Source organism: Cryptomeria japonica, chromosome 4 (genome assembly GCF_030272615.1).
Source record: "Cryptomeria japonica chromosome 4, Sugi_1.0, whole genome shotgun sequence".
NCBI classification, from domain to species: domain Eukaryota; kingdom Viridiplantae; phylum Streptophyta; class Pinopsida; order Cupressales; family Cupressaceae; genus Cryptomeria; species Cryptomeria japonica.
Genome location: NC_081408.1, coordinates 504,638,051 through 504,665,599, shown reverse-complemented (window position 1 = coordinate 504,665,599; position 27,549 = coordinate 504,638,051). Strand labels below are relative to the sequence as shown.

The following is a 27,549-nucleotide window of genomic DNA, read 5'->3' as shown; positions in this document are numbered from 1 at the left end:
ATCAAAGATCAATCATTGCTCCTACATTCTTAGTGTCAGAATTAGATCCTTCCCTCGCCCTCATCCTTTTTTCTTTTTTTTCAAAATCTAGGCTAGTGAAATCCTGTGATTCCAGCAAATCAGACGTTTAGGTCGTCAAGTGTAAGTCCCCTTGTGATTCCAGCAAAATCACATCATACCGGGAAGAGCTTATCCATGAGTAGAGATCCTACATAACAGAACCTTGGAGTTACTTCAACTTATCCTTCGGCGAAATCTTCAGTAGTCGGGAACTTTGTTCAAGAGAGGATAAGGTACCTTTAGGTATTTTATTTTGTGTTTGGTCGTGTACAAAATACACATCAACAGGGAGCATGTTGGCGAAACCAGCAGACAGGCATTGTTGAGGCGAATAGAGCAATCCTTCCGAGAAACCTACTATGAGTTGTGGAGGACACAATATATTGTCGGTGGTACAGAGACCCAGCGCAGGGAGGCCGTGTTGGCTGCTAGGCTCCAGCAGACGAAGGAGCTCCATAGAGAGCAATTGGCTCGAGCAATGGTTGCATGGGATGAAGAACGAGCTGCCTTGGAGATAGTGTTAGCCGGCGAGAGGACGGCTAGGGGTGCCTCGGAGGCACGGTTGGAGGAAGTACATGAAGACAGGACTATGTTGGAGAACCGACTAGGTAGCGCTTTGGAGTAGGTGGACCAGAAAGATAAGGAAGTCTTGGAGGCAGCATTGATGGTGAAAACAGCGATGGAATGTCAGATGGTTGCGGAGCGGGACCTCAAGTTGCGGACTGAACAAGTCTACGAGTTACGCGCTCGCCTGAGCACCACCCCCTCTCCACCAGGGACGCTTCCTCCACCCCCTTTTCAGTCCTGATTTTTATGTTGTAATCCTTCCATGTTGTTTTCCAGTTGTCAGGAGACGACCTTGTTTTTTGGGGGGGATGATGTTAGCGGTAATATTGTATGGAATAAAATAGTTAATTAGATAGTACTTTGCTTTCATTAGTAACGTAATCGAGGGATGGTAGTTATGGTGCGACGGTTGGCACTCGCACCCCCTCGATACCTTTATATATCTCGGAATGTAACTTGTAACACACGAATGATTATGAATGGAATAACATCTCTTATATTTTATCTGATATCTATGGCATTATTATTCTGCATTACGTGTTTTATCTGTATGTTTAAACTATTCACCTAGAGGGTAAACATGTTTCAACTGTAAGGAACTATGGGAGCCCGACCATCATTGCCTTGGCAAAGGCAAAGTGCACCTAATTGAGGTAATATTTGAAGATGAAGAGCAGGATGAGCAGGAGATTAGTACTGATGAGGATACTACATAGGAGCATCAACCCCAGATAGAACAGGAAGACACTCCAATAAAAGAAACTCCACGCATTGCAACTCTTTTAGGAGTTTCTCGCAGCTGGCCTTTCCAGTTGAAAAGTGTTCCTAAAGGGCAGCGAATGGTGTGTCTAGTGGACAGCGGAGCCACACAACTTCATAGATGATGGGTTAGTGCTGAAACGTGGACTTCAAGCTGAAGAGTTTCCTGGATTTAGTGTTATAGTTGCAGATGGCTTCCCATTGACTTGCACCAGAGTAGTACCTTAGTTGGGCATTCAGATTGGTGACTACACATTGACAAGTGATTTTTATGTGCTTGGGCTCAGTAACATAGATGTTGTATTGGGATTAGAATGGTTGGAGTCACTTGAACGTTATGTTCAGGACTTGAAACAGATGCAGTTGGAATTTATGGTGGATGGTAAGAAGATGGTGCTTAAGGCAATGTCTAATGGTGGTCCATGAGTTGTGTCAGCCAGAAGGACGGAGGCTTTATTTCGACATGGTGATGTGGACTAGGTAGCCCAGTGTTTTGTATCCACTAAGCCTACTTCTAGCAGTAAACCAAAATATCATGTGGATGTACAGTCATTGCTAGATGAGTACAACATAGTCTTTAGTGATATACCTCCTAGACGTCCACCCGATTGGGGGTTCGGGCATTTGATTGAGTTGGAGGGCACAAAGCCAATGATTACCATGCGCTACCGACATCCACATCACTTTAAGGAGGAGATTGAGAAGACGATCAAGGAGCTTCTCAGTATGGGACATATACGGCCCAGTTTGAGCCCATTTGCCTCATCGGTGGTTCTAGTGAAGAAAACGATGGGACTATATGCCTGTGCATAGACTACATGGCATTCAATAAGAAAATTATTAAAAACTGATATCCCATACCCAGGATCAATGAACTACACGGGGCGTGTACTTTTCCAAAATCGATTTTCGCTCTGGATATCATCAGATACGAATCAAAGAAGAGGACATTCACAAGACCGCTTTCCGTTGCCATTATGGGCATTTTGAGTTCCTGGTCATGCCCTTTGGACTCACAAATGCACCGAAAACATTTCAGTCTTGTATGAATCATGTGTTCCGAGTACAGTTGAGGAAATTCGTCCTGGTTTTCTGTGATGATATCCCGATTTATAGCATGGAGACACAGTCATTGTATGCAAAGACTTCCAAATGCGAATTTGGGATGATATAAATCTTGTATTTGGGACATGTCATCAGTGCTGAAGGAGTCGAAGTGCACCAAGAGAAAATCCAGGCAATCTTGGATTGGCCACAACCTACAAACATAACGGAGCTGCGTGGTTTTCTTGGCTTATGTTCATATCATAGGCGATTTGTTAGAGGATTTTCACAGTTAGCATCTCCTTTGACAGACTTGACCAAGAAGGGTGCTTTCCTATGGTCAGAAGAAGCACAAAAAGCTTTTGATAAGCTTAAGGATGCTATGAGCACGTCTAGTATGTTTGCCCTCTCGAGTGAATACTTAAAGCATAAAGTACGTAATGCAGAATAATGCCATAGATATCAGACAAGTATCAGATATGTTATTCCATTCATAATCAGTATATGTTACAAGTTACATTCCGAAGTATATAAGGATACCGAGGGGGTGTGAGCGCCAACCGTCGCACCACAACTACCACCCCTCGGTTGCCAACTAACCAAAACAATTACATATAATTAACTAGTCGTATTTTCGTATACAATAATGCCGCCAACATCATCCCCCCCAAAAGAAAAGTCGTCTCCAGGCGACTTACAACAAAAATGGAGATCATGCAACCTATACTATATACATATCAGAAAAACTAGGGAGGGGGCTGAGGAAGCGTCCCTGAAGCAGAAGGCTGAGATGCCGGTGTCTGGGCTGCCAAATGGGCGCAGAGCTCATACACTTGTTGAATGCGTACAGTCACATCCCGCTCTGCCACCAATACTTTCTCCAAAGCTTTCTTCATCATGTGTGCAGCTTCCAGCAACTCCTCTTTTGTATCCGCTGCCTCCGTCGCACAGACCAACCGAGTTTGCAATAGACTCCTCTCGGTACTGACGACATCCAACTCCTGCTACACGTGGCTCCTCACACTCTGCTCAGCCGCCAGACGAATCTCTACCTCGGCCTTCTCTGCCCGGGTCTCAGCCGTCTCTGCGCGGGCCACCTCAAGCTGTGCCAACAACTGCGCCCTCTCGGCTACCCAGGAGGCCTGCTGACTGGTCACCTCCTTCTCCAATGCTACTCGTGCAGCCTCGCGGACCGTAGACTCCTGTTGTGTATGCCTCAATGTATAATAGGCATCTCGGTAGACCTTCTCGATCTCGCGGACAACTGTCGTCACCCGACTCTCCACAACGGGGTGACGCAGCCTCCAAGCCTGGAGCATCTCCTATGTCTCAGTAGTCGACCAACCTTGAGACTCAAAGCAGGTAGCAAAGGCTACCGGGCAGCCCACCCGCATAAACTGTAAGACCTGCTCTAGCTCCACCACCACCTGTTGCAATGCTTACGTTTGGGCGGTGGCCACCACCCGCCTACCCCTCGTCACCATGGCAGCCATGTCAGCTAGATACGTCTCAATATCTTCCTCCGTCTGCGCCGAAGGCTATGAAGTCTCTGGTGGAACGGACACAACCGCATCCTACTGTGAAGGTACCTCCGCCGCCACCGAAGGTATACCATCCCCTGGCGCCTGCCTAGCAGAGGCGACCTCCCCTGCCTCGTCCCCAACTACGAGTCCATGTGCCTCGCTTGATGAGTCGTCCAAGTCGACTACCTCCGTTCTAGTCTCTCGACACGGGGAGAATACAACAGCTCCCTTCGGTTGTGCCAATGTCATCTGAAACCGCTGTGTGAGCCAACTCTGCATAGCCACGACCGATGGGTCGGCACACATCTCTACTACCGGGGGATGGTTCGCTGTAGTCGGCTTGTTGTGACGTATTCACACATCGCCCCATTGCAAATGGGGACCCCTACTTTTTTCGCTTTCTAGGGTTTGTTTTCTAGGTCTTTTAGGGTTTTGTCTGTTAGCCTTTAAAGGATGAGTGCTGTCGAGGGGATCGTTGGATTACAGGCTTTGCTTGAGCTAGGGTGAGTCCACAGGGCCCCAGAATTAGGGTTTCTTTGAGAGTCTTCCTTAGGGCCTGGTTTTGCTCTCGTTGCTAATTGTGTCTTGCTTGGTGAGTAAGTATCATTCTTGAAGGTCCAAACTAGGTCAAGTTGGTGAATGATGAAGTCTGGAATGTCATCTTGATCTTCAAATATCCTGAAATTTGGCTAAGTCTGGAATGTCCTGATCCTGAAATTTTGACTAAGTCTGGAAAACTAAAGAATCCTCCAAAAACTAGATTTTGCAATATAACTCTTGGAGGTCCGAAACCACTCTCAAACATCCTGGAAGTATATATGGAATATAACTTAAAGTATAAGAATAAGTCTTATACTTAAATGTTATATTCCATAAAATGATCCTGACGGAGAGTCCAAAATGTCAAATTTCGCCCCTGACCCTTCCAAAGGGTCCAAAGCGAATTTCGCTCCTGACGCTTCCAAAGGGTCCAGAGCGAAATTCTCCATAAGACATTCTACTTTGACCAAAACCTAGAACTAACGCATTCCCAGGCTTGAATAAAGGTAAAACGCTTGTTTGAATAAAGAAATGTGAAAATGAAGTCAGGATCTTGGCCAAGATTAGGAATTTCGCTCCTGACCCTTCCAAAGGGTCTAGAGCGAAAATCCTTGTACACCTCAATTTATCACTTGTCGAGACCAATTTCATAGTTCCTTAGGCATGTTTGGGGGTGTCTTGACATGTTCTAACCTTAGGAGGTGAGTAAAGGTGGATGAGGTGAAGATTTTAGCCAAGAACATTAATTTCGCTCCTGACCCTTCCAAAGGGTCCAGAGCGAAATTCTTGAAAACACTCATTTTTCCTTTAGCCAAAGTTAGGACCAAGGTGGAGATGCATGAGGAAGGATCTTTGTTTGCCTGCCAAAGAGAATTGGAGTTGAAAAGGTCAAGAGTCAAGCCAAAATCATGATTTTCTCTCCTGACCCTTCCAAAGGGTCCAGAGCGAAAATCTTCTTAAAGCTCATTTCCTCCTAAATTTGACTAAATTTTGATTTGCAGGGTATCTTGAAAGGAAAGATGGACATCTTGTAGCCTTTGGAATGTTTGAAAGCATTGAAAAATGAAGGATTTTGGACCAAAAAGGAAATTTCGCTCCTGACCCTTCCAAAGGGCCCAGAGCAAAATTCCTTACAAGCCTACCTTTTTGACCTTTCTTGGGCTTAAAACCTTGTTCCTAGGGCGATGAAGGATGAAATTCTACCTTGCAAAGAAGTTTCAAGTTGAAAGAATGACGATTTTTGGTCAAGAATGAGATTTTCTCTCCTAACCCTTCCAAAGGGTCCAGAGCGAATTTTCTCAAAACCTCTCTTTGCTATCAACTTTTTGCTAGATCAAGTGTGGGATAAGGTAAAATCAAGGAGAAGTTGCCCCTAAGAGTGGCTTTAAGTTGCTAGAAACCATGAAAGATGAAGGAATTGAGCCTAAAAGTGATTTTCGCTCTTGACCCTTCCAACGGGCCCAGGGCGAAAATCCTAAAAACCATCTTTTCTTCCAAAATTTGAGCAAAGTTAAACTTGGACAAGGGTGCGAGAATTCATTTGGATTGCCTTAGAGTGGATTTTGGTCGCCAAGAATGCAAATTTTGAAGCCAAATGAGAATTTCGCTCCTGACCCTTCCAAAGGGTCCAGAGCGAAATTCTTAAGATCACCCCTTTTTCCTTGCAAATCAAGTCAAGATTTTGATTTTATGACCTAGAGAGGAGTGAGGCAAGGTGTTCTAAGTCTTGGAGGTAATTTGAAGTTGAAAGGATGGAGAAATAGCCCTAAAACAAGATTTTCGCTCTTGATCCTTCCAAAGGGTCCAGAGCGAAAATCCCAAAATCTACCTATTCCTTTCAAATTTTTGCTAAGCTACGCCTAGGCCAAGGTAAAAGATGCCCTTGTGATTGCCCTTGAGTTGATGGTTGTCTCCAAAAATGATGATTTTAGGCCAGAGGAGGAAAATCGCTCCTGACCCTTCCAAAAGGTCCAGGGTGAAAATCCTTCAATCACCTATTTTGCCTGGCAAAATCAAGTTAAACTTAGGTTGGATGAAAGAAGAGAAGTATTTCCTTGCCTTGTGAGGTGGATTGAAGTTGAAATGATGAAGAAGTGAACTACAAGCAAGAAATTCGCTCCTGACCCTTCCAAAGGGTCCAGAGCGAAAAACACTAAAACCATCCTTTTCTCCAAATTTTGTGCTAAGTCAGGCCTATACTAGGGTGAGAGAAGCTATTTAGAATGCCTTGGAAAGATGTTTCACCTTCAAAAATGTGAATTTTGAGCTAAAATTGGAATTTTGCTCCTGACCCTTCCAAAGGGTCTAGAGCGAAATTCATCAAAATCCCTATTTTCTCTGTGTCAAGTCAGGACTTTGAGTCCTAAGGCGTAGTTGAGGTTGAAATGATGTTTCTTTGCCCTGTAGGATGAATTGAATTGAAGGAGATGAGGAATTAAGACCTAAAGCTTGAATTTCGCTCTTGACCCTTCCAAAGGGTCCAGAGCGAAATTCTTAAAACCTCCATTTTTGCCCCAAATTTACATCAAGCTTGGTGTTGGTTGAGAATGAGGACGTCCTTGGGCATGTATCTAAGCAAGTATGATCACAAGGTGAGAAGAATTTGAGCCAGGAATGCAAAATTCGCTCCCGACCCTTCCAAAGGGTCCAGGGCGAAATTCTTATAGGGCCTATCCCTGGAAAGACTCTTGAACAACTTAATTTTGATGTCTTCTTGTTGATGATTTAAGGTATAAAATGCTATGTTGAAATGAATTTATTATGTGTCCTTAATCATCTTTTTGTTTGTCTTGCAGTTAAAAGGGGACCGGGGCAAGACAAGGACGACCTTCTCCAGATTGGCATCAACAAGGACGACCTTCTCCAGCCCAGCATCATCAAGGATGGCCTTCTCTGGTCCAGCATCATCAGGGACGACCTCTTCCAGTCTAGCATTCTAAGGAAAGGTACACCATCCATCCTGCACATCAAAGACAAAAGAGGATCAAAGCAAGGGTCCATTGGAGAAGCAGATAGTTTCAGAAGAGTTAATTAAAGTTAGCTTCTCAGCATCACCAAATTGAGCATCAACCAAGTGTCAGACAAGGTGGCATCCCAGTCATCACTCCTCCAGTCGGGTTGGTCCACTTCAGCATGTCTAGATACAATGTACCTGACTCATCAAAAGATGGCACTAACTTCGATGTACCTACCTCGGCTATCCATTGGTCGAATATTCTAGAGAAGACATGTGTCCAAATAATGCAATTATTTCATTGGTCAGAATTAAGTTTGTTGTAACAAACCCTAATTAGGGTTTTCATTGTAAAATCTCAGCCATTGATCTCAAATTGATCTAAGCCATTGAATTGTATTGTGGGCACTATATAAGCCCTGGCTCTTCATTTGTAAAGGCTAATAATAGTTAGTCAGGAGTTAGAAGGTGAATAGTTAGAAATAGTGAATAGTCAGTTGATGGAGTAGCAATTAGAGTAGAATAGCAAGAGAAGGCAAAGATTGTTGCCAAGATGTTGTTGTAAAAGACTTGTAAAACTTCTTTGAAGAAATGGTGGAATCTATGGGTCGATTCAACAATTTGCATGGTCTTTATACTTAGATTTGATTTCATGTTATTAGATGAGTCGAAGAAATGTGTTTGATTGATGGTGAAATTTGTATATCCATACTACTAGCAGTTTGTTGATTGCAGACTTGCCTTGTGTAGTCAACTGGAATCATTCAGCTTAAGCTTAACTTCAATTGTCGCTTCTTCACTGATATGCATCAACCTGATGGTGTCTATGCTTATAGCGATGATCTGAACATCATAAAGCTTTCCTCCGAAGATCGCACTAACCTTGTGGAGATGGTCCTGGGATGTCAAAACAAGACTTAGTTAGAATTTCACCAAAGGTTATTCATTGCTCCTACATTCTTAGTGTCAGAATTAGATCCTTTCCTCGCCCTCATCCTTTTTCTTTTTTTTTCAAAATCTAGGCCAGTGAAATCTTGTGATTCCAGCAAATCAGACGTTTAGGTCATCAAGTGTAAGTCCCCTTGTGATTCCAGCAAAATCACATCATACCACAGAGAGCTTATCCACGAGTAGAGAACCTACATACAAGAACCTTGGAGTTGCCTTGACTGATCCTTCGGCGAGATCTTTAGCAGTCGGGAAACTTTGCTCAAGAGCGGATAAGGTACCTTTAGGTATTTTATTCTGTGTTTGGTCGTGTACAAAATACACATCAACACGGCTCTCCAACAAAGATGCAGACATAGTCACTACTATCCGATGCGGTGACTCCTCCGTCCCTGACTCTGCCATGTCCTCCGTAGGTGCCGCCGTGGTTGGGCTCGGTGGTGCTACCTGTTGCTGAAGGGGGCCAAGTGTAACTGGCCTGCGGCTCTGTCCGAAGGCTGGAATAAAGGTGCCGCCTACTCCAGATGATGGCAACGGCGTGCCCATCGGTAGCAAGGGTGGGGCAAACAGGACCCTCTCCTCCCTTGCCCTGCTGCTATCATCCTCCTCTTCCACTTTTGATTCCTCTGTGCTACTGGAATCCCTCCCGCTGTCAGGCTCCCCTAAAGCCGAGGCCGTATCTACTGCCCTTTTCTGCTTCGCGGAAGAGTGCCCAATGTCCAAGTGCCTCCAATACATTATTGGAGACTCACTTGCTGCCAACGGTCCCTGTGGCCATACCTCTAACTGCTTCTCGGGCACTGCTTCCCTCGTGGCCTCCAAGAACAACCCTATAGCGTAGTGTGGCATATAAAATGTGCAATGCTGCAACGTCAAAAACTCATACATGCGCTCGGCGAGCAACGCGGCCCAATCGTACACAATGCCATTCATCAACCCGTTCATAAGCATAATCTGAGGGAGGGCGATGTCCGACGCCCTACCCGACCCTGTCAACCTGCTCTTGATGACATCCATAATGCATCGCCAGTGGCCCTCTGCAACAAAAGTCTTACGGATCCCTCGACCCTTCGTGGCATTAGCCACGCTATCCAACTCTGCTGTCGTCGAGTTCCTCGAGATTAATTTAATCCACCGTTCCTTCTCTTCCGGCTTCATCTTTTTAGCCTTCAATTCTATTTTCTTGCCCTGTCTGCCTGGAATGCTGAATACCCTCGTGAAGTCCCCTGCTTTGAAAGATATGGTAACATCCCTCCCGAGGTATTCGAAAGTGCTGGTGCATGTGTGCCTGTCGAAGGTGTCTACCATGAACCGTAGGGCACCCTCATACTCGCGGATAGGAAACACGGGCATCCGAATAGCCCACTCCACTTCCGCCTTACGGAGGTTTTGCTTCACCAGATCATCGTCGGGAGTGTCCTGCCACCATTTCCGGCATTCCGACCTATTCAAGCCTTCAAAGGTGATGTTCTGGGGTGTCAATGTGTTTTTTGCACTTATGGCAGCCTGTGGTGCTTTCTTCTTTTGCTTCTGTCGGGCGCTGGCATCCATGGTATTGCCTGCAACACGTACGCCTGACGCTAAAACCTTGATATTGCTATCCCTCTGGCTGGAGGAAGCCTGCAGCTATTTTTTCCAACTTCGTTTCCCTGCTGAATCCATCAATCTCTGGTATAATTGATTTCTCCTTAAAAATCGTACAGTCGTTGGATACCTTCGTAATGACCTTCTTTTGTTGGCTGTTGCTGTGCGGCTGGGTTGCTTTCATGCGTGACGACTATGGTTTCCTTCGCCTTCTTTTTCCCTTGCGTGGCGATCTTTTTTTCTTTTCTTTGCGTGGCTGTGCGGGACTGTGCGGCTTCCTTTTTAGCTATTTGCTTGTTGCGTTTTTTGTGTTTGTGCGGGGGTTTATATTAGCAGGTGTCCACCGCACGGTGGTTCCACCTTCGGTGTGGTCACCGTACGGTGCCCCCCCCTTTTTTATATATATATATATATTTTTTTTGTACTGACTTTTTTTCTTTTTCTTTTTTTTTTAATTTTTAATTTTTTAATTTTTTTAATTTTTTCTTATATTCCCAGACAGACTATCAAACATCTTGACTGGAGGGTCCAGGTTCCCTCCGTTCGTGATAGACCTTTAATTTTGACCCATTGACGGCATCTGGCACCTCCTTCCCTTCCAGCGTCCACAACTTAATCGCCCCGTTGGTATTGACCTCGCGTACCTTGAAGGGCCCTAGCCATCGCAATTTGAATTTCCCAGGTTTGATTTCGTTCCTTCCATTGAATTTCAACACCAATTGCCCAGGAGTGAACTTCATTCGCCGAAGATGCTTGTCGTACCAGACCTTCCGTCTTTGCTGGGCTGTCTCTGTCACCCACGGAGCCATCATCCTTCGTTCATCCAATTTGTTCAAAGCGTATAGTCTCTCTCTCAAGCTTTCCATGTCGCCAAGTCGATTATCAATGGCGATTCGGAGACTCGGCACCATGAATTCAACTGGCACCATGGCTTCTTGTCCATACATTAGCTGGAAGGGAGTCTGTCCAATAGTTACCTTGTAAGTTGTTCGGTATGCCCAAAGTACTGACGGTAGGCGCTCCTCCCAGTCATCCTTCTCCACTCCGCAAGACTTATAAATCACCGACACGATTATTTTATTGGTCGCCTTTGCCTGCCCGTTCGCCCGCGGATAGTAGGGGCTTGATAAGGAGTGGAAGATTTTGAACTCCGTTGTTAGCAATCGGATTATATGATTTACAAAATGTCCTCTATCACTCGTCAGTTGGATTGGAATCCCATATCGTGTAATGATGTGTTCATAGATGAATTTTGCTGTATTGACCACCGAGTTGTCCGGCAAGGCCCGTGCCTCAACCCACTTGGTCAAGTATTTTGTTGCCACTACAATGTATCTGCACTGTCGGGCTCTACTTGGTTTTAATGGTCTGATGAAATCCAATCCCCATCTCTCAAACAGTTCCTGGGCATTCGATGGGTTGAGGGGCATAAAATCCCTCTTCAATGGCAGTCCGACCTGTTGGCATGTGTCACAGCTCGTCACCCACTCTCTGGCGTCATTGTGCAGTGTCGGCCACCACTGTCCTGCCAACAGATCTTTCCTGGCCATGTTGTCGGGCCCCATGTGTCCACCTGCAGGCCCTTCATGTGCTTCTCTTAGGACACCCTGAATTTCCTCTTCTAGGACGCATTGCCGTAGGATCTGGTCGGGTCCCATTTTATACAAGAGGCCATTAATGAGTTGGAATGTCTTGCTCCTCAGTACCAGTTTCCTTCTTTCTCCTGGTGGCATCTCCCTCGGAAACCGTGATGTCGACAAGTATTCCCCCACGCTTGCGTACCAGGTGGGGAGGATTGCGATGCGAAATAAGTGAGCGCCTGGAAAATCTTCATTCACTCCTTCGACTGGTTCTCCTGATTGGATTCTCGACAGTTGGTCAGCTATCACATGGCTCTTCCCAGGTCTTACGATAATGTTGAATGTAAATTCCTGCAGCAATAGCAACCATCGGCTGATTCGTCCTTGGATAATTGGCTTGTTTACCAGGTACATTAACGCCTGGTGGTCCACATAAAATGTGAACGGGGTGGCCAACAAGTAATGTCAAAATTTCTGGACGAAGTACACCATCCCGAGGGCTTCCCTTTTTGTGGTGCTATAATTTTTCTCTGCCTTTGATAGGAGTTTGCTTGCAAAGTAGACCGGGTGATCTAGCCCGTGATCGCCAACCTGCACCAGTGTGGCCCCTATGGCAAAATTGGATGCGTCAACGTGTACGTGGAACTCTTTGTCCCAGTCAGGATATGTTAGGATTGGCGCACCCACCAATCGTGACTTCAGTTCTTGGAAGGCCTCCTCTTGAGCTGTCCCCCATGTGTACCGTTCACCTTTCCTTGTCAGCTTGTCCAGAGGGTAGGATACTCGAGCAAAATTTTTGATAAATCGCCTGTAATACCCTATGTGTCCTAGGAAGGATTTGACTCCCGTGACATCTGTCGATGCCTCCATTTCCACTATCACCCGAATCTTGTCTGGGTCAGTCTCGAGTCCAGCCTTACACACTGTGTCCTAACAAATTCCCTTGAGGCACCATGAATCTGCATTTTTTGAGATTGAGTGCTAGGCGGGCTCACCTGCATCTCTCCATGCATTTGCCAAGTGCAGCCAGATGTGTATCTTGGTTACTGTAGATGGACCAGTCATCAAGGAACGCCCTGAAGTTCCCTACTGACATCTTTTCAAATATGTGAAGGATTATCTGTTGAAATGTCGCTGGCGCATTGCATAATCCGAACGGCATTCGATTATACGTGTACACGCCATCCTCCACTATGAAGGTGGTTTTTAATTTGTCCTCTTCGGCGATGGATATCTGGTTATACCTAGAAAATCCATCCATAAATGAATAAAGTTCATGACCGGCCACTTCTTCCAAGATGCTATTCGTTAATGGTATTGGAAATGGGTCTTTTATGGTGACTGCGTTAAGGCATCTGAAATCCATGCAGATTCGGATTTGGTTTGCCTCCTTTTTAAGGGATATCACTATGGGCGACACCCACTCGCTGGTTTGCACTTTAAAAATAATCCCAGCTTCGAGCATACGTTCAATTTCATCATTCACTCTCGTCGCATAGTTTTTATTCATTCTGTACGACCTCTTCCGTACAGGTACGACCCCAGGTACGAGTGAAATTTGGTGTACGCACAGTTCTGGCGGCACCCCTTTGAGGTCCTTATACGTCCACGTGATTACATCCTTGTATTCCATGAATATTTTAAACGCGGCTGCTTTCAGGACTGGATTCCAGTCGTCGCCAACCAGGATGTTCCTTGGCTCTGCTTCCGTGCCGAGGTTTGTAGGTTTTACGGACTCTTCGTACCAGATTGGTTTTGTCATGTCAAACCCCTGCACTGGTACTTCGTTGACCGGGGCATCCCCTTCAGTGTATTCCCTGTACGCTGGCGGAAATTCTTTCTCATTCAGTTCCTCGTCAACCTGCAACATGTTGCACCCATACAGCAGCTCGTAGTCCTCCATTTGCCAGTGGAAGAGCCCATTAAGGGAATCGGTCTCGTCCTTGGAACATCCTTGGATTCCCAGGACGCCTTTCTCGTTCGGTTCCCTTCCGTACTTTCCTTCGTCAACTCCGCCCTCGCCGTCTCTGACGCGAGTTCTTCACTCACAAGTTGTGTTTTCAGGTCGATAATAAATTTTCTCCCGGCTTTCTCCATTGACGACGTGTTACGCTTCCAGTTGTGATTCACTCTGGCTGCCACCAACCACCCTCTGCCCAGAATGGCGTCGTATCCTTTCTTGGCGAGTGGAATCACCATGAAGTCGAGGACAAATGGTTGTGTCCCGATGGTCACTTGTTGTGCCATGAGCGTTCCAAGGGGTTTGATACCATGTTGATCCGCTCCTAGTAAGTTGAAGGTTGACGGCCATAGTGTCGGCTTGCCAAGCTGCTTCCAGGTTTCTTCCGAAAGCACATTCACTCCCGACCTGCCATCGACAATAGTGTCAGTCAAAATGGTGCCAAGTATTCCCATTTCTACCACCGTCGGGTGCCGGCCACTGTATAGTGTCAGGACCAATGGGTCTGTAGGTGTTCTGCCGGAAACATCCGTATTCCGGGTCGCCTGACTGTGCGGAGTTACTTGCACCGTACGTAGGAATGCCGTACGTAATTGCGGCATCGTTTCCAGGAGGTCATTCATCTTCACAGGTACTTCAATCTGCAACATTTGCTTCAGGATATTTTCCTCCGCCTTAGAGCGGGAAGTACTTACCGCTTCTTGGGTGCTCCCTTGTGCCAACATTTCCTTCGCCACTTCAGTCTTGGCCTCCAGCGCCCACTGCTTCTCCGTGCGAGGGTCCGGGTATGTGGCCTTCTTTGCGTGTGACCGTGTGATTGCCAATACCCGTTCCTCCGTCCTATCGATGTTGAGCAGGTTCACTCTTGACTTTGGGCAAGTTCCATCATCGTGGTCTCCAGGCCCACACCATTTGCATAGTTTTTGTGGAGTTTCTTTTGAGGTGCATTCCCTGGCAAAGTGGCCCCATTGATTGCAAGCTCGGCACTGGATCATTGGCCGTCCCTTTGCATCATATTGGATCCGGCTCCTATTATTATTATTGGTTTCCCCCCCTCGCCGGTTGTTCCGGTATCCGCCAGATGATGCACTATTGTTGGCGATTTGCGAAGTTCCGACTGTCGGCTGCTCTTGCGTGAAGAGAACTTGTTGGCTCCTAGTTTTCATATTGTAGGGACATTCCTTTGTCAAATGTCCCGCAATCTGACAAATGTCGCAGAAAGCCTTCTTGGGGCAGGACCCCTTGGTGTGTCTGTCACTCCTATAGTCGGTACACCACACGTCGTTTTCTTCAGTCTTACTTGTACTCCCCTTCATGGCTTTGAATTCTTTCAGCATTTGTTCCATGTCATTTTGGAGAGCGTGCACCTTTTTACTCGATTCACCACTGCTGCTGCTTTCCCCGTCAGAGTCTTCATCATCATCAGATGAATATTTATTACTTTTCTTCTTTGATGTTTTGTATTCGTTCTCTAGGTCCATCGCCCTATTATAGATGTCGTCATATGACGTCGGGGGTACAATTTTCATCTTTTTTCGTAGGGAGGATTTCAATCCTTCAACGAACCATCGTTTCTTCTATCCTTCTGCTGGTTGGCTTTCCATTTTACCCAGCAATTCCTTCAGCCTCCTGCTGTATGCCCGTACTGTCTCCTTAGTACCTTGTTTGGTACTGTATATCTCCGTTACAATTTCATTGTCATCACGGAGCAACCGAAACTCCTCCATGAATTCCTTCTGTAGATTGGCCCACGTGGCCACTTTTTGCTTGTCCACATTGGAGTACCAATCTATGGCAACTCCACGTAACGTGGCTGGGAACTGCTGTACGCAATCATCCTAGTTTGTCACTCCGTTGGCGGACCAAATGGTTTCACATGTACGACAGTGCTGTAGGGGGTCTTCCTTGCCGTCCCCTGTGAACTTTGGCAATTTTTGTTTACTCGCCATCCCGGGTCGTCTTCCTGGGGGTGGTTGTGCCTGTGCCTGTGCCTGTGGCCCTGCGCTGCTTCCTCCGGTGGCGCCGGTGGTGTGTCCTGCGTGGGCGACTGGAGGTATGGTGTTTTGCCTGTCGTGTGTGGCACCTACACCCGTACGGTTGCCCTCCCCTTCGCTCTCACCCGCGCCCACTCCTGGTTCCCGCTGGTGATCTTCACTCTGTGGTGTGAGGGATAAGTTTCTAAACTGATCCCGAGTCTCCTCGACTAGATTTCGTCGTAACCTTGTTTCTTGCAGAAACTCTTCGTGGCTCCGCGTCCTACGATGCTCTGGCAATGCGTAGAAATTTCGGTCGGCTTCTGCACCCTCCGTGACACCTCCTTGGTTCCCCTCAAGCCACCCTTAGGCAGGTCGTCCTTCGGCAAGTTGCCTCAGCCTCCGTCTACGTTCTACTTGCTATTCCAGAATCAAGGCCCTCTGCGCGGCCTCCCTCTGTGCGGCCTCCCACTCGTCCATTTCTGCTTTTTTATTTCTATCTTTATTCAATAGGTTGGGCATTAATTGTCACACATTCCCATAACTCACAATACATAAATCAAAACACGTCTTTATTAATTCATTTCCTCCAATACAACTCGTGTCAATGACACTTTTATTTGAAAATAAAAAGTTCAAGGTTCAATTCCCTCCTGGCCTGGCACCATCTCGTTCCGTTTCCCGTCGGCTGTTTTCTTCGTAGTGTTGCAGGATTTGTTGGCATCGCTCTTCCTGGGCAATCTCCTCCAGGCGAGCCTGTTGTGCCAGTGATGCCTGTGCAAGCAACCGGGGGAGGTGGTTCATCAACCGGTTTACAGTCGGGCTAACCTCCAGCGCTGTCCACACTGCACTTGGTGGGATTTCCGCCTCCGCTGCCTCTCATCGAACGTAGGTTTGGATGGCTACCTGGAGCAGAATTGAAAATTCTCTCGTTGCCGTGTCTTCTCCTGTGTAAAGTTCTGTTCGCGCGTCGTCGGCTTCTGGGTTTATTTCACCAACGGGTAGGCCCATCGTTTCCATACGCCATCCACGTCTTCCGTTCCCGAGTACGTCTAGGCAACGGTGCCAAATGTTTGCCCTCTCGGGTGAATACTTAAAGCATAAAGTACGTAATGCAGAATAATGCCATAGATATCAGACAAGTATCAGATATGTTATTCCATTCATAATCAATGTATGTTACAAGTTACATTCCGAAGTATATAAGGATACCGAGGGGGTGCGAGCGCCAACCGTCGCACCGCAACTACCACCCCTCGGTTGCCAACTAACCAAAACAATTACATATAATTAACTAGTCGTATTTTCGTATAAAATAATGCTGCCAACATAGTACTGGCACTACCAGACTTCACACAACCATTTGTCTTGGAATGTGATGATTCAGGATAGGGTATAGGAGTTGTACTTATGTAGAATAGGCATCCAATTGCCTATGAGAGCAGGAAGCTTAGAGATGTTGAGAGGCTGTATTCAACTTATGATAAGGAAATGCTAGCCATCATGCACGCGCTAGCAAAATTTAGACAGTACCTGGTGGGGGTGAAATTTGTGGTCCGCACTGATCATAACAGCCTCAAGTATTTCCTGGAGCAGAAAGACTTGAATGAACAACACCAAAAATGGGTGAGTAAAGTTCAAGCTTAGGATTTTGATGTTGAATATGTTAAGGGCAAAAAGAATATAGTTGCTGATGCATTATCCAAGAAACCGACATTGTGTTCCCTCATAAAGATTTCCTTAGATTGGAAATCCCAATTAATTTCAGAATATCTAAAGAATTATTTTGCTTCAGATTTGTTGGATGGAAAGGTACAAGATGATAGATATTCAGTGATTGACAATGTCATCTATTACAAAACCAAAATTTTCCTTGTACCTGGTTCCAAATTGAAGGTCAATATTTTGAGGGCGCTGCATGATGCATTCATGGCAGGTCATCAAGGCTTCTTCAAGACCTATCGTCAGGTGCGTGAGAGATTTACATGGAAGGGGTTAAAAGATGATGTTCTGCAGCATATACGAGAGTGTTTGACTTGTCAACAGAACAAGTCTGAGCACACGTTTCCGGTAGGCCTTCTACAACCACTTCCTATTCCTGAGCAGAAGTGGACGTGACTTTCGATGGATTTCATTACCGGGCTTCCTCACGTACAGGGGAAGGATTGCATATTTGTGGTAGTCAATAGACTCACAAAATATGCCCACTTCTTTGCAATTCCCACCGATTCCTCAACACAACAGATTGCAAAACTATTCTTCAGAGAGATCTTCAGATTGCACGGACTCCCCAAAACCATTGTCAGCGATAGAGACAACAGATTCATGAGCATGTTTTGGCAGGAGTTGTTCAGGTTAGTGGGAACTGAATTGACACCCAGTACCAGCTACCATCCCCGAATGGATGGTCAGACAGAAGTAGTGAACAAGTGGTTAGAAGGGTACCTTCGCAATTATGTAATGGGGAAGCAATGTGCATGGGTGAGATGGCTCTATTTAGGTGAGTATTGCTACAATACCACCTATCATATGTCCATAGGCATGTCTCCTTTCAGAGCACTTTACGGATATGATGCACTTTCATTCATGGATTTGGCATTTGAGGATAGCAAAGTACCTCGGGCTAAGGAGACAGTTCCAACTTATCAGGATATTCTCCGAGCATTGAAGGACAACATTCAACACGCTCAAAATCAACAAAAGATGTACGCAGATAGACATTGTGTTGAAAGGTCTTTTGAGGTTGGTGATCTAGTTTTCTTACGCCTTCAACCATACAGATAGTTATCTCTAAAGAAAAGTGGAGCAGAAAGGTTGAAACCACGATTCTACGGTCCCTACAGGATTCTCAGGAGGATAGGTGAAGTTGCGTATGAGCTAGAGTTACCTGAAGGCAGTAAGATCCATAATGTATTTCATGTCTCTTGTTTGAAAAAAGCATTGGGCCAGCATATCGTACCATCCCCAAAGCTACCACCCTTGGACGAGGAAGGAAATTTGGTACTTGTTCCAAAAGGTGTTGCTGATTGGAGAGAAAGGAGACTAAGGAACAAGGTGGTCCGGGAATATTTGATTAAGTGGAAGATTTGCTAATTGAGGATGCGACTTGGGAAGGAGAGGAGATTCTTCAGCACCCCAATTTACAGTTGCTGCAGGGCCAGCAATCTCGGGTAGGGAGGACTGTAATGTCCCCTCCCATTTGACAGGCCACAGGGAGCCTTCTAGAGGCATCGATGCTTTTTGAGGAGTTATAAATGACTGTTAAATCATTATTATTATTGCATCGAACTTGTTTTCTGATTTTGGCGCTCTGCAAATGGAGACCACTGTACAGGACGAAGCCCCTGTCAAGGTAGCTCTGGACGTAGCCCCAGGTCTGCAGTAACAGCTTTTCAGTACCCCAAAGCCATTAATCAGATCTGAATACATATCGCCTGTGTTGAAGATCAGCCATCAACAACAGGAGCAGGTCACACTGCAAAAAGCTATTCTCTGAATTTTGATATCAGCTTAAGTCTAAGTTGTGCGATCTGATTTCAGAATAATATTTGGTAAGCCTATGAGCTGTATTGATTAGTCATTCGTATTATCTCTGGCAGAAACTTTATATAATAGAGTTATATTGAAAAACCTTGCTGCATGTTTGAAAATACCCTATCGAACTGTCTGTAATTTGCAAATATTTCATGAAATAAATAATTTCTTGGTTTTGCTGTTCGTTTACATTTGTAAGATCACAAAAAAATCTCTAGCAAGGATATTTTAAAGTGGCTTCACACTTGGTCCCACCAAATAACAGAAATGGGCAAGATGAAACTTAAGAAACTTGTTTAGTGGAAGCAGTCAAGCAGATATGTGTAACTTCAGGAAGTGGGGAAAACATTGGGGTAACCTTCAATGGAAATATTAACAAATGGGGTGTTGGGAAAGATATCTATCGGAAGGGTTAGAACTTAGAAATAGCATTGGGAACCTAGAATTGGCATTGGAAATTGCTTCAAAATCCTCCCATTGGCCGGAATTAGACATTAAAAAATGTAACTTTTATGCTGAAAATTGTCAAAAACTCATTTAGGCAAATCTACAAACACTCGGGTAAGTGAAGAGTGACAGAATCTACAAACACTTGGGTAAGTGAAGAGTGACAGAAAGCACTTTTTTTTTTTTTGATAACATTAATAGCTGGCCCATTTCTACAAATGTATTTTTAAGGGGTTGTAAATAGTTTCTGGTATTCGCAGGCTTCCCATCAGAAATACTAATTTTCGGTTTCCCCAAATATCCTCCAGCTAGAGAAAGAAACTCTTGTTATGTTTTTAGTTCTTGTATGAAGTCTTGGAATCTAACCACAATATATCAATTGCATTTTTGTGTAATAAAGTATTCTTATCGACTTTTTTAATTTTTTTTGCTTTATGAGTCTTGCTGGGCGTGACAGAGTCTTAGGCTCGGGACTTGGCAAGTCTGCCGAGTCTGACAGACTTGCAGGGTTTGGGTAGACTCAGCCGAGTCCAAGTCCAGGGTTGTCTGGACTTTGCAAAGTCAACCTGCCTCTGGACTTGCAGAGTCCTGTAACTCTGGTTAGGAGCGATCAACCTAGTAACTGTTATATCAGACTCTAAGAAGAAGATTTGTATCAGATCTGAAGTATTAAATAAAGCAATTGCAGACCTTTGGAATTTAAAATGTTGCTGTTCAGATACTGGATTTATCAATGTAATCAAAAGGCCACAAAATCAGTCATTGACTACTGATTTCTGAATTATTTTATTCTCTAGTCTGATTTCTTCCAGCGGTAATCTTATTTGGAAATGCATATGATTAATTTTTTGGGGAAATTGCAAGTTTATAGCACCATATGGATTGTTAAACGAAGTTGATACAAACCAAAAATATACATGACTCCAAAATGATGCATTCATGCAAACTGTTTGACATAATGCCTGCTGAGACGTATTACATCTTATAGTATATGAATGCTGCTGCAATTTGTTACTGTTTGTATTTCTTTAAGGTTTGGTCAAAATAGCATCAAACACATCAGAACAGGTTCTTTAGCAGAAAAAAATCAGACCATACTAGACTGTGTATTACATATTTTTCGCCCTATTACCTATATTTAGTTTCCATTGCAAGACTACTGTTATAACGATTATATTTAATATTGAACAATGAATATCTATCATAACATTCATTTGACAAATTGACACCAAAGTAGTATTTTTATGAATTTGTTTATTTTATACATGTTATCTGGGTATTTGAACTTTATTCCTATTTTTTAGGCTTTAAATATTCCATACATGTTATCTGGGTAAATATATATTTTTTTGGGTAGTTGTAATGTCCCTTAGGGAAAATGACTGAAAATGCCCTAGTTATGGGTCCTAGTGGGGATTGAAAGTAAGTACCTTAGTTTCTGCTAGTCCAAACCTGCAAAACAAAGTTAGAAGATGCTACGAATTACATTAAGAAATGAACATATAAGTAAGTATATTCAGAATTAACTATAAACTAAAATTAAGGTAACAAGATCAAAGATTAAAACATAGATCAGGAATAGTGGGAAATTATACTCAAGTAGGGTGTCTTATGCAACAGTTCCCCTACTTCTCATGAATTCATATGCTTGTTCAGGTTTCTTATGAAGAGAATCTTGTTATGCCTATGCATTCTGGTTATTTCACCAGTTAGTTTGTCAATGTCCAATCTTATTTGTCAATATCCAATTATCATTATATATCATTGCTCAGTTAACTGTTATTATTTCAGTGTATTAACATTCCTGAGCAGTCATAGATTTTACTGTTTGCTGAATGAATATCATTGGGATCATGATGGACTAATTGTTTATAATAATGGTTTACAGACTGAAACAATTTGTCACAGAAATAAATACTATTACTGCAGAATATATTCATACAAAAGCCTTGTACCATTATTCATAATGGAAATCAAATATAAATATAAATGTAAAGAGATACCATACTTGCAACATGGACAAGTGTTGATGATAGAGGAATCTCGTCAGGTATGAGTCAGTCAAATAGAGTTCGTACCAGAAGATGGTCAAATGCCAGGCGTGACCCTCCCTGTGGCACAGATTGTGTTTTTTTCTAGAATCTATATCCCTTATATTTTCAGGAACCCTTTATTTATCCCCCTCCACATTCGTAGTGGAGGGTCACGTCTATTGGAAGAGTTTGGAGTGGCGGTGACTCCATGAAAAGTCACCGCCCACTTCTTTCCCAAACGGTTGATTACGAATACACGTTAAGCTTATAATATTTGATAATTGGTACAAATCAATAATCGTTGAATACTACTTTATTATTATTTTCTTTTAAGGATATTTAATAATTAGTGCAAATTAATAATCATTGAATAATATTTTATTATTATTTTTCTTTAAGGATACATTAATATCTGTGTACTGTCAAAAAATTGAGGGGACATGAAAGTCCTCCCTCCCTAGATTTGCTTGCCCTCAAGCAATTTCAAATTGGGATGATCGAATATTTCAGGTCCTTCCCATGTAGCATCTTCGGTGGGTAGACCTTTCCAATTTACCAGGTATTCTTCAATGGTTTTATTTCTTAGTCTTTTCTCCCTTACATTGAGTATCATCTCCGGTTCCAAAATCAATTTCCCTTCATCATCAAGTGGGTGTAATTCTGCACATGGAGTGCTACATGTTGTCCCAATACCCTTTTGAGGCAGGACACATGGAACACATTATGAATTCTACTGTTTGAGGGTAGCTCCAACTTGTAAGCCAGCTCCCCGATTTTCCTTATTTTCTTGATGGTATTTTGCCCTCTTACTAGGTGGCTCCTTGTCTTCATCGGTTATGGTTTCAATGTAATGAGCTTGGCCTCTTTTAACACAATTATGTTTCAGTTCCCATTTTTCTCCGCATTTGAAACATGGTTTATCCTTTCTTGGATTCCTTCTTTTGCATTCATGCCCTGGTCCCCATTCATCATTGCATCTGTAACATAACTTAGGTTTTTCACATTTGTGTCCCCTTTCGCATTTCTTCTTGCAATAGAAACATAGTCCCTTTCTTTTTAGTTCTTCCTTTTCATTGCATGAAATAGAGGTCTTTTTGCTGTCATCCTTTTCATGATAGTATTTGTCTTTTGATGTTGCCTTTTTAGACTGATCCTGCCCTTGTTTTGGGCTGCCTCTAGTTGAGTGGCTTCAAGGATTGCTTTTTGGAGGGTAGGAGGCTCAAAAGCGCTTACTAGCCCTTGGGTTGCATCATTTGACCCTTCTATGAATAGGTAAGGATTTCTTTTTGGAGGGTAGGAGGCTCAAAAGCGCTTACTAGCCCTTGGGTTGCATAATTCAACCCTTCTATGAATAGGTAGACAAATCTTTCCTCAGATATCCCAGGGACCATAACAGCTAACCTTTGGAATTTTGAAATATATTCCTCAAGAGTTCCCTTCTGTCTAATCCTTGTAAGTTCTTTGAAGTGTTTTTGAGGGTGGGTATGATCAAACCTCTTAATGAGTTTCTCTTTGAAGGCATCATAGGTCTTAACATTTTTATGGTCTTGTGTGACTAGACCATGGTGTCACCACTCATGTGCTGTTCCTTCCAAATGCAATATGGCAAATGTGATAGCATCTTTTTCTTTCATGGGGGAAAGGGTGAAGTAAGTCTCTAGGTTTTGAATCCATGAATGGGCTGTGATTTTTCCAGACCCATCAAAGTTGGGGATGGTCATTTTCCCTACCTTATTTTGTATTTCCCGGTTGGGTTATGTCCTCCTTTCCTTATGGTTTCTATTTGAGTCAGCTTTGCAAAATTCAGAAAAAGGGATACTTCTCTTGATTTCGGGGTCTAGTCTTGCATATTCTGCAGCAAGTTCCCTTATGATACAATTAGTCCATCATGATCTCAATGATATTCATTCAGCAAACAGTAAAATTTATGACTCCAAGGGTAGATTTGCTCCTCGGATGGTTTTTCCCTAATTAGGAAAGGGTGGAAAATTGCTCCAAGGGTAGATTCTCAGGTAATCCTATCGTTATTTTCTGATTGTCTGGGAGATCTTTCCCTTTCATTCCTCCCATTTGATTCAAGGTTTCCTAGAGTTGCTGTTATGTTTTGTAGGGTCTGGGCAGTTTGTTCCATAAAGGTCCTAAACTCATGCTCCATAGCTAGTGTGGCTTTTTTTCTTTCCCTCTCTAGAGCTCTCAAGGTTCACTGACTTAGTGCATTAACTAGTTCCCTTAGGCTGGCAGTAACATGCTCTGATACCACTTGTAATGTCCTCTAGTTATAAGGTGCCTTAAAATACTTTAATTACTGTTTTCTACTCTTTGTTCAAGGGTTTAGGAAAATACCTTAGCCTCTACTGGAGTCAAATCTGTAAAAACAAGGTCAGAGAGATACTGCAAATTACATTAAGAAGTAATCATATAAATGTATAGAAATGACTGAGTAAAGCATAGAGAGATGCATATAACAAAATCAAGAATAGGAACTCATTATTGTGTATTATTATGCAAGGTTAATAGGGTGTTTGGATTTAACTATTCAAGCATGATCATGTAGGGTGTCTTATTCAACAGTTCCCCTATTCGTTATGATAATATAGGGTGTCTTATGTAACAGTTCCCCTATTCGTTATGATAATATAGGGTGTCTTATGTAACAGTTCCCCTATTATGATCAAGTAGGGTGTCTTATGCAACAGTTCCCCTACTTCTCATGAATACATATGCTTGTTCAGGTTTCTTATGAAGAGAATCTTGTTATGTCTATGTATTCTGGTTATTTCACCAGTTAGTTTTTCAATGTCCAATCTTATTTGTCAATATCCAATTATCATTATATATCATTGCTCAGTTAACTGTTATTATTTCAGTATATTAACATTCCTTAGCAGTCATAAATTTTACTGTTTGCTGAATGAATATCATTGAGATCATGATGGACTAATTGTATGTAATAATGGTTTACAGACTAAAATGATTTGTCACAGAAATGAATACTATTACTGCAGAATATATTTGTACAGAAGCCTTATGCCATTATTCAGAATGGAAATCGAATATAAATATAAATGTAAAGAGATACCATACTTGCAACATGGACAAGTGTTGATGATAGAGGAATCCCGTCAGGGATGAGTCAGTCAAATAGAATTCATACCAGAAGATGGTCAAATGCCAGGCGTGACCCTCCCTGTGGCACAGATTGTGTTTTTTTTCCAGAATCTATATCCCTTGTATTTTCACGAACCCTTTATTTATCCCCCTCCACATTCCTAGTGGAGGTTCACGTCTACTGGAAGAGTTTGGAGTGGCGGTGACTCCATGAAAAGTCACCGCTCACTTCTTTCCCAAACGGTTAATTACGAATACACGTTAAGCTTATAATATTTGATAATTGGTACAAATTAATAATCGTTGAATACTACTTTGTTATTATTTTCTTTTAAGGATATTTAATAATTAGTGCAAGCTAATAATCATTGAATAATATTTTATTATTATTTTTCTTTAAGGATACATTAATATCTGTATACTGTCAGAAAATTGAGGGGACATGACATAATTTTGAATTCTCATTGAGCTTATAATTTTAAGAGGAGGGAATATGTGATTACACTTAGATTTTTATGTTAAAACCTTGGACTTCTATGAATAGTGCCATTGTTAGGTCTTTAAGTCCAATTTTCAAGCCTTTAAGTAAATGATTTTCTACAGTCAATGTATCTCTGCATAAAAATGTGGGATCATGTATATATGTATATGGTTTTTAAATTTTACTTGTATGGATGCACCCAAAATGCACTCAACCCTGTGAATGTTATTCAAATTTATGTTCAAGTCTGAAGTTGTATAATTTTGTTATTCTTTTACTGATATTTACTGTTGCTTCTTATGTTACAGGTTGCTGAAGATAACATTAATTTATTTCTATGCATCTACAGCATTTCATATGACATATACTTAGAAGCAATGCCCACCGATCAAGGCATGCCTTGACCGGACATGTCTCTTGACATGCCCGATCAAGACATGTCTTGATCGGTGCACATGCACCACTTCATTTAGAGTTTATGCCGATAACTATCGGGTCACGTCATTTAATATAATCAACCGATTAACAATCAGTCACGTCACATAATATAATCAACCGATTAATAATCGGTCACGTCAAATGCTGTTGATATAACAACCGATAACCGATCGGTATAATGCGAGATTAATATGATAACTATTATAGTTATCATATTATAGCATCAATCGATGCTATCATATGATGGCTATGATAGTTATCATAAGTCTGGTCTGTTCTTATTACAATCACAGCATGTGTAATATGATCATAGCATGATCGATGATGTCAAACTGTGCAATCCAATGTTTTGGATAGTGATTGCATATAAAGATGATTATAACAAGTTTAATCATGAGATCTACCATTTGCAGTTATATCGATAAGGTAGATGATTGAATGAGAGATAAATGAAGTCTCTTATTCAATCATTTATCTTACCAAAGCTACTAAGTTTCAACAAACCCCAATAACAAGTTTTTTGAGGGTTAAGGGGTAACTCTAATTGGACGTGGGCCAATAGAAAAATAACACCCGGGAACACGCAAGGGGCGCTGCCCCTTGACCCCAACTTGGGGGCGCTGCCCCCAAACCCCCGTTGAAAAATATAGGGGGAAACCGCGCCGATAGAAGTAGGGAAAATCTAACCTCCGAGTTTGATTAGGCTCCATATAACAACACAACTTAGAAATCTTGGTATTTAGATTTAGTATTTCAAATTTCCTATAGTCTCATTTGAAATGTAATTCTTACACTGTAATACTGTCATACATCTTTTCAAAACTAGTTTTTCAAGTACTATATGTATATGTATAAGTTTATGAGCACCACCACTCCGCCACCCCCCCGCCGCCGTCCCCAAATTTAGGCCCTTGGTCCCCCTGTCCCGGAAACGTGTCCCCCCCCCGTCCCCTCGTCCCCAACGCCCGTGGAACACTGCTAAATTGTGTTTTTTTTTCTTTCTGTAATTTAGAGAAGGGTTGTGTTTTAGATAATTTGTGTCAATTTAGTAATATTTTTATGTTTTATGAGCTTTGACCCTTATATGCCAAAAGATAGTTCTCTAACCATTTCACAATCAAAATAGCTCCTTTAATACAACTCTTTCTATAGGTTGCAAACAAGCTTATGGGACATGTCTTTACAGGTTTATGAAGTTTTAGAAGTAAGTGATTCAAAGATTGAGTTAGAATCATGCCGAAATTTACAATACATACAACTGTTTAGGTTTGTCTTTATTTAATAATTTGACTCCTATATTTTGTTTTTTTGTTCAGCTGTTTCTTCAAAATAATGTTTTGCATTTGGATACTTTTGTGTTGGTTTTCTTTCTTGTCAAATGCAAATGGGAATGACATAAAGGTTCGTAATAAAAGGTTCAATTCATATACGAGGCTTAATATATAGACTTCTTCAACATTTTGTTCTTCTTACTATTATCAATGTCAATTATAATATGTGGTGTTTAATTGACTGCCTCTTGTTCGAATAATTTGTAGGTCATGTAAGCTTTTATTTTCCAGACTCTAAAGCAATTTTCACTGGAGATACACTTTTTTGCTTGGGTTGTGGAAAGCTTTTTGAAGGATCTCCAGAGCAGGTTTATCTTTTTTCCCATTCTCTCTTCTCTCCACATTCTTGCCATGATTGTGACATGAAAACTATAGATATATTTTTATCATGCATCTCTAGAAAATTATTGTTCATCTTGTAGAATTGATGCCTAACCTACCATTACATATCTAAAAGATCCCTAAGAATCAAGAAGAAAAACATAGACAAAGGGTGTAGAAGCCATCATTCCTTTCTTCCCCAATGTATCTTCCACATAAAGTGATACTTGGTAGGATCATTGTTTTTCAAGGATAGGTTTATTCGTTTTTTGAGCTATGATATGCTTCTAGCTTCCCTATTTTAATGAACACATGATTGCATATCTTTATGTGCTAGGTCTAGGAGGATTTATAGTTACAACTCA

General features: G+C 42.6%; 1 protein-coding gene across 3 annotated transcripts in view; it reads left to right on the top strand.

The window, feature by feature from the left end:
* The window catches only part of LOC131053472 (hydroxyacylglutathione hydrolase 2, mitochondrial), a 163,507-nt gene that overhangs the window by 127,988 nt on the left and 7,970 nt on the right, over positions 1-27,549 (top strand). For all 3 annotated transcript variants that reach the window (XM_057988085.2, XM_057988087.2, XM_057988086.2), the window contains one exon: positions 27,071-27,171. In XM_057988085.2, the coding sequence (XP_057844068.2) occupies positions 27,071-27,171 (101 nt within the window). The remainder of the gene's footprint in view (positions 1-27,070; positions 27,172-27,549) is intronic.